General features: G+C 38.0%; 1 protein-coding gene across 2 annotated transcripts in view; it reads right to left on the minus strand.

Annotated features, from left to right (window-relative positions):
• itga11a (integrin, alpha 11a) overlaps positions 1-10,980 on the minus strand; it is a 68,803-nt gene extending 57,823 nt beyond the window's left edge. For both annotated transcript variants that reach the window (XM_042491529.1, XM_042491539.1), the window contains exon 1: positions 10,793-10,980. In XM_042491529.1, coding sequence (XP_042347463.1) covers positions 10,793-10,865 — 73 coding nt within the window. In that variant the 5' untranslated portion in view covers positions 10,866-10,980. The remainder of the gene's footprint in view (positions 1-10,792) is intronic.
• Positions 10,981-15,581: the final 4,601 nt, after the last annotated feature.

The raw sequence follows: 15,581 nt of genomic DNA on the forward strand, positions 1-15,581 counted from the left end.
CAGATTTTGCATGTCACCAAGTTACCCATTATGGCTTATTAATGGCGATAGCATTATTTGGCTTTTAAATTTCCACCAAAAGAGTATGTAAGGACATGAAGGTGATGAGATTTTCTTTTTGGCATAGGAGAAGGGGAAAAAACGTAAGCGTCTGCCACTTCAACTTCCTCTCAATCCATCTCTCTCTGTTTGTCTGTCTTCTACTAAATCCCCTGCTGATCTATGTTACACCAGTTGCCAGATTTATTGTAAATGTGTGTTGATTGGTGTTGCTCCACTGATGTTTTAACTCAATGTTGACCTTTACACTAGAGCTTATTGAAATTCTAAATCCCCAAATATACCAAGTTAGATTGGGAACTATTACATTTCAGAGCAAAGAAAACACAAATACATGAGGAAAATAGTAAAGGAAAGTTACAGGCCAGTTGCTAGAAGAAAATGTTGGCATTGTATGTTTCTGCAAACCACGTAGTACATGTACATTAGTACATGTCATATTTATCATATACACGTTTTTACAGTGCTGGAGAATACGAGCTGACTTTGACATTTGGGAAATGAAGGGGATAGTGGATGACGTGTCACCTACACTAAATGCCTGCCAAGCAGCAGACCACAAACAAACAACAAAACCAGTTGTGATTTACTGAGTCATTGCTGTGTTTCCAGTGGCTTTTAAGGCTCCAAATGTTGGTGTTTTGTAGCAACCAATCTGTTTTTCCAGCGGCTTCTCAGACTCCAAACAAGGCTGTTTTGTAGCGACCTGAGAGTTTTTTTTTTTCAAATAGCTTTTCAGGTTCCAAATGAAGGTGTTTTGTATCTACGCGTTGTTTGCATGTTTTTTCAGTAGCTTTTTAGGCTCCAAAAGAAAGAGTTTTGTAGCGATCTGTCTGCATTTTTCCAGCAAGGATAATAACATGAAAAGCCGACATTGCTGCTATTCCTACCAAGAATGAATCCCTAAAAAAGGGTAGTTAAGCCAAAACATAATTCCTAGCCATGACCAAGTGTTTTTTGTGCCTAAACCTATTCTTATGTAAACCATAATTTAAATGTAAAGTTTCAACATATCCACTATAACATGCAAATGTAATGCATCTGTGGTTTGCAGAAACATACAATGCCAACACATTTTCTGGTCATTGGGTTGAAAGTTAAACTGACTTTATGCTTAATAAGACACAGAAGTTTGTTTTGTAGGAGATGTGCATGATTGTTAAAAAATAAAGTGCTTCCTCACAGTCTGAGCTGTGCAGCTGAGCTGAAAGCACAAAAGCCTCTGCTTTTAACCACCACTAACTCCCCCACTTCTTGCATCTCTGTGGCTCTTGTCCACACACTGTTAGGCTCATTCAATCCCTCGGCCTCACGCTAAACGACCCCTCTCCCCATCTGTGAGGTTCTGGGGTCACGTCAAGTTAAGTGAGCCCTTTTTTCCCTGCAAGGGGAAATTCAGTTAAAAGTAAACAACAGGGTGAAAGAATGCTCAACAAAGTTGAAAAACATGTAGAATTCAAATTAACCCGCAACAGGTGACAGCAGAGGTCACATTCAAGACAACTGTACCCAGGACTCTCTTATAATGATATCAGTCACAGGTGAAACTTTATAATTTACCTTTGGCAGTTATTTATTTAACTCTACATACCTAATGAGCAAAAGAATATGATTGTACTAATAAGAATATTACATAAAATACCTATTTAGAAAGAGAACTGTGCTATTACTTGCTGTTATGCAGAGAAAACAGTCTCTTAATACTCTCTTAATGTGACTACTGTTGACCCAATATTGTTGCCATGTTATCCAATAACCCTATTAATTGTGAGTTTAGCATCTGTTTCCACTTTTATCCCAATGATACTCATCTTCATCGCCAAGATAAATGGAGAAGCCCAAGTTACCCGCATTACATAACTGTCTAGTTGATGTCAAGGACTGTGAGTCCCAAAATCTTCAGGACGTAACAATGTGTACCAGTCTGCCATTAAGAAAACTACAGCTGAGTCTTTGAAACACACCTCCCAGGAGCTGTTTGCTTTTCTTGGCTTTCCATGCAACACAAAGACTATTAACAATTCAGTATCAGTGTGTTGGTTTGGGGCTGTGTCAAATACAAAACATTGTTGTGTAGCAGTTTGTGGTTTGATTCCAGAGCCAACACGGAGCAAGAGTTTGCTTTTGAGGCCTCTTGAGGTGCCAGTTTACTTCATCAGAAATGCTTGTCAGATGGGTCAATAGCTGCGGAATCATGTCCTCCTACCCCTCTTTCACGTCGAATTTGAGTGGGGCTGTGTCCGACCGTTTTTGTAACTTCCAAAAACCAATCCAATATAACTTCATATCCGCTTTCTGCAGCAATTGGCCAGCTGAACAAAGTAAAAACTATTTCTATAACTCTTTATATTAAAAGCTAAGGAAAAAATAACATTAATGTCTTTCAGGACTGTTTCCAAAAGTGCAATGTCATCTCTGTATTTAAACGATTGTTGTGTCTTCCTCCTCTCTGTTACTGCCTTCCAGTGTGGCCTTTTGGAACAGCTATGAAAACTTTTGGCGTCTGACATAGTTGGACAACACCTCGTACGGACTAGTTTTTTTCCGGTATAAAAAGAACTACTCCGTGCCTGTGTGTATTTGTTCAACTCAACCTCTGACTAATTTCAGAGCTCAAGAGAAGCTCCGATTCTGTCTCTTCCCTCCAGTCTCTCCTTTTCCTTCTCAACTCTGCTCATTTATAAAGTAGATTCATAAAGCCCTGGCATAAACAAAACATTTTCAATCAAGTCGAAACATTTTCAACTCTTGCACAGACCTTTGCATCAATTTGCACTGGCTCAGGTAGAGTCACATCTAATCCTGTCTTACATTTCTGTGCTACCTCAAAAATTCACTTTCTGTTTGAACAGTTTATAACAGTATACAAATAACTTTTGATAGAGCTTTATTATGATTAATCAGATCTGTTTTTTGTGCAAACTGAGGGATCATTATCACTAAAAAAGCATTTTACCAGAGTTCCCACCACCGAAGGCAGGTGGAATTTAGGACTGACTCTTTTTTAATGCAATTCAGAATTAAATATAAGACTAATTTCATAGTAGCCAAAACTGAAGGGAAGAACAAACAGGAACCAAGATCACCTATTTAAGGTTAGCAAGATATAGATAAGATATTGTTTGCAATATAAAACATGATTTTTTGGTGATTTTAATGCAAGAGCATTTGGTTTATTATCTTTTTTAAGGTTACAAATTGTTTGAGCTTTTAAAGTGCAATGTCAAAAAAATAAAAGTCATAGAAACCTACTTCCCATGACTAAGCATTTTTAAGACTTTTGAAAGATGGGTAAAGGACATTATTTTAAAATTAATGGATTCAATGCCTTTAAAGACTGGTCACACTGTAATGAAGATGCTCCTCTCCTGCACTTAAGATTAGAAATCAAGCTTCTGGTGCTCAACCTCCAGCTGAGGGACAATTGTTGTTATGACTTCAGAACAAGTAATCCAATTTGAAAATACTCTCTTCACATATTAGCTAAAATTGTTTAATTAGAGCTTGTACATACGTAAATTTAAAACTATATTTTTCTGTTTTTTATTTTCTTTTTTATTGTCCCTTTATATTTAATGTTTAATTTCCTGTACATTGAGAGCAAAGCTAACTGTCAAATTCCTTGTTTGTTGAAGCATACTTGGCCAATAAAGCTTACTCTTCTTCTGTTTGGGTTGATAATGTTTTACTGAATTTTATTGAAATTTCTATGTTTTATAAACATGACATTACCTTCACATCAAGATGGAATGTGTTAGAGTTATAAAATACACTACTAGTGATACCATAGACTGCATAAAAAGGGACGTATCAATTGTGTTGTCACCCATTTGTTTGTCAACTTCCGTTTGGAAGCTCAAAGTTCAACATTTTGACCATCGTCATTGTCTTTTTTGGGGGCTGTGAAGGCGCGAGGAGTGGATCTGATTCATAGACTGTGGTTGGCAACTCACAGACAGCTTGTCATTCAAACGCTTTTAATTATGCATAACTTAAAGCCTTAATAAAATGTAAATAGGTGAGTTATATAAGAATCCACCCCTATATAGCAGTCATGAATGGTGAAATAAATTATAGACACCAAATAAGAGGAACCATAAGAGGAACTGCAGTTTTTGGCACTTCAACATTGGCCTCATTTTTCAGCCCTGGAGGTCTCAGCTTGAGTGACATAGACTTCAGCTGCACCTCAACTTAGCTTTTTGTTTGTAACATCAGACAAGAATTATTTGTTTGGGTGAACAGTTGTTTGCACTTTGAAATGCAGAGGAGAGGTTACATATTGAGCAGCTGTGATCTTTGAAGAAAAATGGATGGTGCCTTAACAAAAACTTGAGGTTGTCCAAATTCCCTAGAAAGTGAATATTTAGATGTGTGAATAGGTTATCTAAACAAATAGAAGAGCAAACATCTACTCCCACGGTTCCTCAGCAAGTATCAGTAAACCCGGGGTCGAGACGGAGAGTTTTGGTGGACTGCAGACAGGGAGTGTCAAACCCATAACGACTATTTTACCACAGGACATTATGTGAGTGGAGTGACAGCCAGAGTGAATGAGTCTTTCATTTCTCAAGTCTGTCAGGTGACCAGGAGTTTATCACACCTTGATTGGCACAACTATAGACCATTTGTTCTGTTTCATGAAAAACCCCATTAAAATAAATGGCAATCTCTGCCATGGCGGCTCTTCATGTAAATATTGACACATTCTCCACGTTGCTCATTTCCTGCTGTATGAATGGTTCACATGTTCAGCTGGGGTTTGATCCTGCCCCCCAAACATCCTCCTGAAGTTTCTGTTTATCTGGAAACATAAAAGCGGTGACTGAAAATAGATTGCTGGGAACAGATAGGTGCATGAAAAATAAACAGAAATCAGTGGGTAACTCTCGACAGTGTGTGGTGCATAAATCATTTTACAAACAAAGGGCAGTGGGCTGTGCCATTCTGAAGTTATTATTGTTTAGCTGGAGCACATAGATTTTAACAGTTCTGGTCAATGATTTAATATTAGGGTGACTTATGACTATAGCATTTAAAATACATAGACTTTTTAAGACTTTAAAATGCCACTGGGAATAAAGTTTTAAGTCCAATTTTACAAAAAATAAAAAAAGAACTTACTTAGAGATAGGGACAATTTAGCCCAAAAGAAACAGAATTGGGAAATATCTGGTGTTTGTAAGCATGTTTTCTTGATGATTTTGCATTTCTCACTCTATATGTGGTATTCCACTGCCTAGATTCCCATCCTGCCAAGCCAGTTTTCTCAAAATGTTCATTTCCCAATGTTGTCCATGATGCAGTGACAGCTGCCAGTGAATCCTATGCTCTGAGCATTGCGACCAAAGACAAAATATAAGTGTTGTTGGTTCTGCTATACTAATCTGTGTGATTAATGTGTGAGGCATTCAGTCAATTGTTTAAAAAAAAAGGATGTTACCAGTTATTTTGAGATTTTAGAATGCAATGTCAGAAAAAAAAAAAGATTCATAACTCCTAATTTCTTTTTTCTGTCCCTAGCCTGACTAACTCATATGTATATATATATAGTCATCTATACGTCACACATATAATATATACATATGGCAGCTGATCATGTCCTCTCCAAAGGTGGAGGAACTCCACTGTTTTCCCAATTTGACATTTACGGCAGCTATTCTTCTTTTAGTTAGTCACTAATTGCTAATAACTGGTTTTGAAATCTCCCGCTGTGTGGCTGCCAACATAATACGTAATCAATACGTCACACCTGTACTGTCCACGGTCATGTTTTCTGGCTTTACATTTTACACAGACCTCGTTTTGCGCTATTTTTACCACTGGTCTCAGCTCAGAGGAGAGACAACTTTGTCCCCCCTTTCCATGACCGTATGTAGAACAGCAAGTCGGCATAATGGTGTGATATTCCCGCCTTAAACAGGCAGTGTGAAAGCAGCTTATGTCTAAGAATTTTTAAGACTACTGAAAGCTACGACAGGGTAAAGTATCAGGGTGAAGGCATGAGAATGGAGGTTACCCAATTTCCATTCCAATCTACTAATGTGGCAGAGCAATTTAATATTCCCAGTAATATCAGCAGCTTCTAACGCGAGGTCGGAGTCTCGCTGGGTTTCCTGTGTACAGGCTTCCATGCCCAGATAAATAAACCTCAGGCCGGTGGCTGCCGGTGCGACCCAAACTAGTCCGCTGCTGCCTTTGGCCTGACACCAAGCTGCAGGAGCTCCACCACAGACCCACTGACATAGAGCAGCCGTGCCGGTTGCACTGCGCAAACTTCTGGCTTGGACACATCGTCATATCAGTCAGGCATGATGCAGCTCTTTTATTAGCTGAGGCAGTGTCATATGGTTTAGGTTTGATGTGCATGTGAGTATAAGACACGTTACGACTGCATCTGAGTGGTGTTTTAACAAATATGAGAACAGAGTGCACATAAACTAAATCTCAAAAGCATCAGAATGTACTGTTTTTCCATTGAATCCATCCTGGGTTTCCATTACAATGGTTTTCTCTGGAAAGATACTTCCCAGTTGACAATATACTCCCAAAGAATTTGGCACTTTAGATCACATTTACCCAACGCCAACGTAAATACTCTGGGAAGGCACAGGGTATCTAAAACCAGATGTTCCCCGCAGCAACAGCCAACTGGGCACTGATTAACAAGCTGTAAACCCTCTGAGCCAACAGAAAGCCCTCCGGGGATTCAGACCAAGTCTCCCGGGCAGAACAATACAAGACGTGTAGGACCAGCTACCACACACATCTGCATGACAGTGTCCAGATGTTTGTGTAGCGTTAGTCAGCAGTAAGTTTGTTTGGTGGAGTATTAATTGCTTTTGGCCAGTGTAACATTTACTAACTGTGACAATAAAACCTCAGCAGCCTATAAATAGAAATGCTGTAAAACAAAGCTACTCTTGATTAATGAGCAGGTATTTTTCAAAACAGTTTGACAGTAATTCAACCAATTAATCACTTGAATAATTCAATTTGATGAGACATTTTAACACGAATTACCTCTGGGATATTGGTTGCTACTGATTTATTTAGTCCCTGTGAAAGCCAAAGAATAGGGCACAGTTTTGAAAACAGGATCTGGACACAGAGAGACCCAAAAAACAGTCGACACAGCTTGATGTAATGTAGGAATCCTGATCAAATTATACCACCAAACTGTAATCATCTGACTCTTGTGTGAAACATAACCTCCTGCAAATTTATTGGCACAGTAAATACCTGGGGTTGCTGAATGGTCCCCTGAGAGTTTTCAAACTTTGAAAATTGGTTCTTGCAAATGGAAAAATGTCATATATTTGATTTTTATATGATGGCCATGGGATTCACTCTTTTTATAAGAAATGTTACCATTAAAATAATGCAACATTACAATTTACACAAAGCTTGGGTTGACTGTTTATCATAAGTTTAACTTTTTCTATATAAATTGTTATGGAATTGGTTATGAAAACCAGGCAAAAACCTAATCAAACTCCAATGACTTATGAGCTGTTTTAGCCAGTGATTTGTTTTGTGCAAATTTACACTTTAGTTCAGTATCACCACTCTCATCAACCACCTTCTTAGCAGCAGCAGCAGCAGCAGCAGTCTTCTTTAGACTGTTCTCCCAAGATGAACAACAGCATCAGCTCTTTCATCAAATGCTCCAAATTTACATCAATTTATGCTCAAGTGGCAAAGCCCTCTATCGGTCATAGCAATTATCAGTCTTGTCAATGGCAAAGAAGGAAGCTGGGTAACATTTAGGGCTGTATCCAACTCAGAATTATGTCAGTATAATCAGATTTGGCTGCTCAATTTAGATATTTGACTATTTGTTCCTTTTTTGTCCCATGAGAATTGGAATGGCTTTAGTGAGACTTTTAGCGTGACAGCAATGTTCATGTCATAGAGTTAACAGGGGAACTACGACTACTACTACTAATGACGGATTAGTAATGTGCAACAACATATTTTTTTTTTAACAACACTAGATATCAAACAAAAGCCAGAGACTGCATCATATTATCTTGCTGTGAGCTGTAAATTCATCACTTCAGACGAGCAATCACTCTGTCTCTGGGGACCAAGAAGTACACTTCACTCTGATAAAAAGTAAATAAATAAAAAAATCTCAGTCAACATCATCCTGTCGATGGGGGCGACAGAGATCTGAAAACACTTGTTTGCTATAATGCTCTTGTGGTTGCAATTCACCGAGTAGGAGAAGAAAAGCTATCAAATCTTGTGATTATACTTTCCGTTAAGTGCAAAACAGTTAAATGTGAGACAACCCTACCCTATCAAAATGTGCGCACTATACAAGTATACAGTGTCAGACATGTAAGTGCACTAACAGAAGTATCCAAGACAGAGTCACTACTTCAAACGGAATACTAACTTTAACTTCACATCAGCCACCTGTATATGGTGATATAAGGACTGAGAGTCATTTGGCTTACAAAATAGTTACAAAAATAAAAGGCAAATATCTATACTATGGAGCAACAGGCTATAAAAAGCTTCATGCTATGGTACCAGATAACTCAGTGGTGAAAGAGAGTTAAGCATAGATTGCACTGACTGGAAAAAAAATAGCCTATTATAAGTTGATGATGCAAACACAGCTTCCCAAAATTTCCTTTGGGAAGTGGCCATGAGGTAATTGCTACCATGCACTTTTAGACTTACCCATTAATAAAATAATGGACTTTGCCTCTATTTCATTTATTATCAGGACACATCATGGAGTGTCAGTGTTTACCTAAACCAGAATCTGGCAGACTGTAAATTTCTTTGGAATATTTATTTTGTATTTTGAAGGAACTCCAGTAATAGCATTTTTTATGAGTATGTTAAGTAATTAATTCGCAATTTTGGCACTTAAATTGTGCACTTCACCTTCTACTATACATCAATATGAAAGTCATGGTGGGAACTTTCACGACAGCTTGATCTTTCCTGCATGGAGTGGCCACAGTGAACATTAATTAAAAGAAGATAATAAATTTGAGCTGAAATATTCAGTTGGAATTGTGCCGTCTGAGGACAAATCTGCTGAAGGTATTAGAAAAAAAAGGAAACAAAGGAAACAAATGGATATTTAGTTGTGATATAGACATGTCTCTCCAGGGTTCAAACACATTTTTATGGAAAAAAAATTCAAAACTTTTCCAATGACTTTTCAAGGATGTATAATATTAGCCAAAACATCACACATCGATGCATGTTACAACAACGTTACCTCAACAGCTACTGCAAATTAATTTTCTATACATTACAAGAAAGGTTGCCAATGGAAGATAAGTGTAACAATGTCATTACACACAACACATGACTTTTTCAAAACTTTCAATGATTTTTTCCCAGGCCTGGAAAATGTTACTGTGGAACTTCATGACTTTTTCATGTTTTCCATTACTGTGGAAACCGTCTCTATTTCAAATAGTAGTTTCTTGGGGCAATTCGCACCCGCTGTTTAAGCATGTAATCTACATCTATATTAGATGCTGAAACTTTAAGTTATCTGTATAGGATCATTGGTCCAAAACTCCCCAGATTCCACAAACAGCAGACTAAAACACAGCCTTCTTCTCATGTGCTTGCCAAAACATCTCCCACCACAGCCAGCATCGAGTCTTTCTCCGCAGACTCCTGCTACAAGGTCAGAGTCTCCCTCACTGTGGCATCAGTCCAAAGCTTGTTTCCAACAAATTCCAAAATCAAACCAAATATTTACAGAAGAGATTTCCTCTCTTGCACTTTTTAGTTTTGTGCTAGTTACCAAATGTCTAAATCGAAGATCAATTCATTTCTTCTTCTTGAAGAATTTCAGTCTTGTAGACCTCAGTTTATAAACCTCAGGATGATGCAAAATCTCAGAAAACGAGTGAATAATGCTTAATTGTTGAGGAAAACTGTCCATGTAAAGCCATGGAGACAACATGCACAGTATTTAATGGAAACACTGGCCAACCCAGTGTGTTTAAACAATGTGGTTACAGTCCAAAGTATGTTGAGCCCAAAAGCATATAGAGATGTCTGCTGTGGTGCTGCATCAGTTGCTCAAGTTTCTACAGCATATTTAAAGGACGCAGGAGGTTTGATGAGCTTAACTTGTATTTGAGGTAATTGTATATTCATTTATGTGACTTAGATGAAATGTTTGTCTTGGAAAAAACAAATATATATATTCTTCTGGTGCCCTTTAATCATTCTGCCTCTCTTTCTCTCCCCGTCTTGATGTGTTACTGGTATAGCGATTTCACTGGTAATTGACCACAGTTCTGGCTGAGCACCAACAACTCTCCAGTCGCTGGAAACTTGACTGTGAAAAGATAGCATCAACTTTCATCTGAGGCACGCAGCACCTCTGCAGACCAGAGTGGGACAACATATCCTTCAATGAAGCCACTGAGCTCTGCGCCTCCTGTCGCTTACCATGATAGTGGGTCAAGATGTTAGGTTATGATGTCATCCACACAAGCAGCCATTCATTCACTCAAGATATTCACATGTGGCTGTCCCTTTAAAAAAAACTTAAAAAGTAACAGTCTCAAAGTTTCCAGTTGCTGTTGGAACGGGTCAAAGTATAACTAACAATTATAGAGCCATTATTATACTGCAGACCTACATGAAGAAAGAAAGAACTTATTTATACAACAGCAACCATGTGAGGATACACACTCACTGAGACAATAACACAGGTACATAAACACCTTTCACTCACCTAACTGCTGGCTGCAGATCCAGAGCAGGAGGTAGCAGTAGTACTCCATATGTTTGCCGGTGCAAGCGTGCATGTGTTTGTGTGTGTGTGTGTGAGAGAGCGTGAGTGTGTGGGTGTGCGTGTAAGTGATGACTGCTGTGAGTGTGTATGTGGTGGGCCGAGGCAAAGAGACCCAGTGGCGGGCACAGTTAAAGATCCCACTCTGATTGACTAAGTTAAAGCGCTGCCTATATCTTGGGGAAGTAGGAGGGGACTGTAGGAGGAGAAGAAGAAGGAGGAGGTCCACTCAGACACAGCTGGCAGTTAAACTCCGTCTCTCACACACTCATGCAGCTCAGTTTGTCTGGGTGAATACTCAGAGATGACTTGTCTTTAGACAAAGTTTCATTTTTGGAGGGGACACTTTGGTAGTGTTTTTTTTTACTCAATTATTGTACTTAAATATAATTTTTACATACTTCTACTTTACTTCAGTATTTGTATTTTATGTAACTTTGTACTTTTACCCAGCTTTATTTCAAAGAAAAATAAATTACACTTTTGACTCCAATACATTTCAAATAAGCAGCAACCTCTTGGTGCTGAAAAAAGAAGCTAGCATGTAAGTGGCACAACTTCAACGAATTTCCCAATATGTAACCTCTCCTCTGCATTTTTAAGTGCAAACAACTGCTCACCCAAACAAATAGTTTTTGTCTGCTGTGTAACAAACAAAAAGCTGAGTTGAGGTGCAGCTGTACTGTATCACTCAAGCTGCCAAAAACCACAGTTCTTCTAATGGCCACTTGAGGCTGGCTCTGAAACAGAGTCAGTCCTCATAGAGTCGCGATAAAATTACCAAATTCAGAGCAAAAATAAACATATTTACAAAAAGAGGTTTTGTCGTTTCAGTTTTGACAACTGTGCAGGGGTGAATTTTTATATAACCCACCCCTTTACATTTTTTAAGGCTTAAATGTCCATATAAATAAAGTGGACCACTTTGGAAAAAGGCAGGTCTGCAAGGCATCAAAACAGTCTAGAAGTCAGATACACCCCTCAATTTTCCACAGCTCCAACCTCTCGACCAAATATGGCCACTTCTGACTCCAAAAAAACGTGATGGCAACGGCCAAAGTGCCAAACACGAGGCTTCAAAAGAGGAGTCTCCTAGACAAACCTGTCTCCTAGAAATTAAGTTTGTATATTTTTAATATGTATTTATAATTAGGCTACATTGTGGTGACACAGTAACTGTTGGATTATGTTCAGAGACAAAATTTCTTCGATTTAATGAAACACTTAATTAATGTACCGCGCTGGATTTGCAGCGCTGTAACACCAGAACCATGGGTTCATGTCCAAACTCCATCTGTGGTTTAGGTAACAAATGCATTTTGGCTAAGGTTGGGGAAAAACATGACTTTGGTTAAATGTTGGCAAAAAAGGTTACAATAATATGTAATGTTGTAGTTGCTACCAGTGGATGGTGTATTGCAGGACTCCTCAGTTGAAAACCAACAAATAAAATGTTGTCTGTCAACATTTTCTTGATATGTTGGAAAGTGCAGTTCGCTTAGTATTATGTTCGCTTAAAAAACGTATTTGCTCTTTCAAATTAGTTGAATATAAACATAATTTCTAGGAGATAGGGCTGTTTATCAAACAATATGAAATACTTTTTACATAGAAAACAAATCATACACTTGCAGGACATACTTCAGTATGTAGTAATCTTTCTAGTGATAAACTATATTACTAGATAAAAAATAAAGTGGTTGTGGCTCAGGTGGTAAAGTGGGTCGTCCTCTAATCAGAAGGTTGGCGGTCTGATCCCTTTGGCAGGACAATGAACCCCAAATTGCAACAGACGGCTGTTCCATCGCTGTGTGAATGTGTATGGATGGTAGCCTGGACCACCAGAGTATGAATGAGTGTGTGAATGGATGAACGTGACTCGTAGTGTGAAAGTGCTTCGAGTGGTGGAATGACAACAAAAGCGCTATACAAGTACAGATCCATCCATTTACCAAAAAGTGTCTAAAATTGGCTCCACGTTGACAAACTACAACACTAAAATGCTCTTAGATGTGTGATGAAAACATAATAATATAATATTCTATAATAAAAAAACTGTAGAAAGAATAATACTGCATAATTATAAGCATCCATACTTTTGATACTTTCAGAAAATACTTCTTTACTTTTACTTCAGTAGTAATTTGAATTAATGTCTTTTACTTTGAGCATTTTAAGACTATGGCAACTATGGCATTTTTAATTTTATTGAAATAAAGGATCTGAGTACTTCTTCCGTCACTGGATATTTGTGATGACCTGCATTTAAGAGGATGAAGTTTTGAGCTCTTCAGGTGTTAAAAGAGATTAAAAAAAGTCTGATATTTACTACTACTCAGAAGACTGAAATTCAATTACGAATGAAATTAAATAATGAGCCAATGAAACATTCGCAAAGATATTCAATAAGTGAATCAAGAGATATATAGATCAGTAACTTTTCTTTTTACACACCTAAAATGTCTGCTGTAAGACTGAAGCTATGCACCACAAATGCTACCATCATGTCACAACCACAAACTAACCAGTGTATTAACAGTGGAACGTAAATGTGGGGTTTGTATGTTACCTCATACCCCTGCAGCTGAACCATCCAGTCCTAACTACAGAACGTACAATGATCCCACTTACGTAATAAGACATAGTTTGTGTATACTGCTCTCCTGAAATCCATTTGCGGTCACCTGGTAGATCTCCAATCCACTTCTTAACCGCTGTACGTCACAAAAATGCACATCTTTTCTTAACGTAGGCCTCGTTTCCACTTTGGTCTGGGAAATGATTTTTAGACTGGCAATGATAATGGAGACTATGTTTGCATAAAACACTAACACCTGCATAAAAAAACACTTATACCATAGCTATGTACAGACATGTTTAAAAGGCAAGAAGCTATAATGTTTTTTATAGTCATATAATCGATTACAGTATTTTGTATGTATTGTATCAATAAGAACACTATACGAATAGTGCTGTTACTAACAAAAGTGGGGCCATTGGTCATGTTGCCAATATTGTTGTGATCTATTCGAGTATCTAATTAGGGTGCCATATAAATGAAATGCAACTTAAAGCTGATAAAATAAATCTTTTTATATCAGCTACTTATCAAATGACTGCTTATTTTGAAGAGTCTCTCACAATTTTAATGTTTTAATTCTCTCTCACCTCTCTCAAGTGTCAGATTCAGCTGACTCAGGCCTGTGTTTTTAGCTGTAAAAGCTCTAAAAGTCTACCTAAGGCAGATGGACAAAGTTAGCTACTAATTTGTAAACATAGTGGAGAACTTAGATATTAAGAGTCAGATATTTCCCTCAAAAACAGAGCTAAAAGGAAACTGAATACCTAAATTCACAAACACATAGGGAGGTGGGGACCAGGGCATCTATCACTCAGCATGGCATGACATGTCATGTGTCATGGAAATCTCAGGCCTATCACATTTAATTTGTTATATTGAGATGTCAAATTAATTATGTTGTTATCTTGGGAAAGCACACTTCATTATCTCGATACCTGTTATCTGGGAAAAATGTAGTAAAAAAGTATAAATGTATGGACGCTTAGGGCATCTATGCATAACAGCTTAAAAGGTGGCGCTATGTTATGTTTACAGCTTGTTGCGCTGCCTCCAAGTGGCCAAATAAATACTTATTATGCATTTATGTCTCTACATGAGTAAAATAATATTAAACAGAGATCGGTTTATGATAAGAATATTGTGAAATACCTCTTTCTAAGTGGACAGGATGTGAATAAGCAAACATCAGGTTTTTTCAGCGTGTCCTAATGATGATGTCCTAACCTGCTCGACACATCAGCAAACACGCTAAGCAACATGTTGCTTGTAAAAAAAAAAAAAAAAAAAAGCTCATCCCGGCTCTGTCGTGGTGGAGCTTTACGCTCATCTAACCTATTTTCAGAGCAACAGCAAGCTGTCATTTAGGCTCACTGAGGGCTCGAGAGGACACCTGAATGCTGTTGTTGCTCATAGTTTAGTGTAGTTGTGTGTAAGTGTGAGTGTTTTGGGCCGATGTGTGTGTGTAAATAACATGGAGTGAAAAGTGATTCTCCCTCCTCCATTTTGCTGTTGGTTTAGTGTAAATTATACTGTATGTTGACATTGTCCCCATTGGAAGATGAGGTCCATAATCAGTAATGCTGGTGGTAATTGTGTTGATACTGGGTATATTTATTGGTGGTTATCTACTGTGTGAGGCACATGGGAAGAGTGGCTTACTTTCTTGGATAAAGAAAACAAAGAAAGTGTTGCTTCTTAGATTTTAAAAAGACAAAATGACATAATACTGCCGCTTAAAGTGAAAATATATTGTAGGAACCAACAGGTTACATTTTCAGGGTTTGTCAAATGAAGAAGTTAGGGGAGTTCAGAGTTCAGAAAAATTTTTCAGTAACATCTTTCCATGACTACCACACATACCATATCCGGAGGACGGGCGGTCAAACAGCCCATGTGAGACTGTGAGGTGCCTGTGAAACTCATCACTATGAGTTTGTCACAAATCCAGATCTGATATCCATCCTGTGAGCAGCTGTCTATCTGAAAATCAGTCAAACTGACAAAAATACATCTCTGGTTCTCACAGACACTTCCTTTACAGTTTGCAATCACAGCTCCCTTTTTTTCTCTTCTACACGCAACCACAGATCACACAAATCAAGCAAGTGTTTGTGCTTAAACGACTTAGCGTAACCAAGCCTTAGAAAAAAA

Source organism: Plectropomus leopardus, chromosome 1, assembly GCF_008729295.1.
Source record: "Plectropomus leopardus isolate mb chromosome 1, YSFRI_Pleo_2.0, whole genome shotgun sequence".
Lineage (NCBI taxonomy): Eukaryota > Metazoa > Chordata > Actinopteri > Perciformes > Serranidae > Plectropomus > Plectropomus leopardus.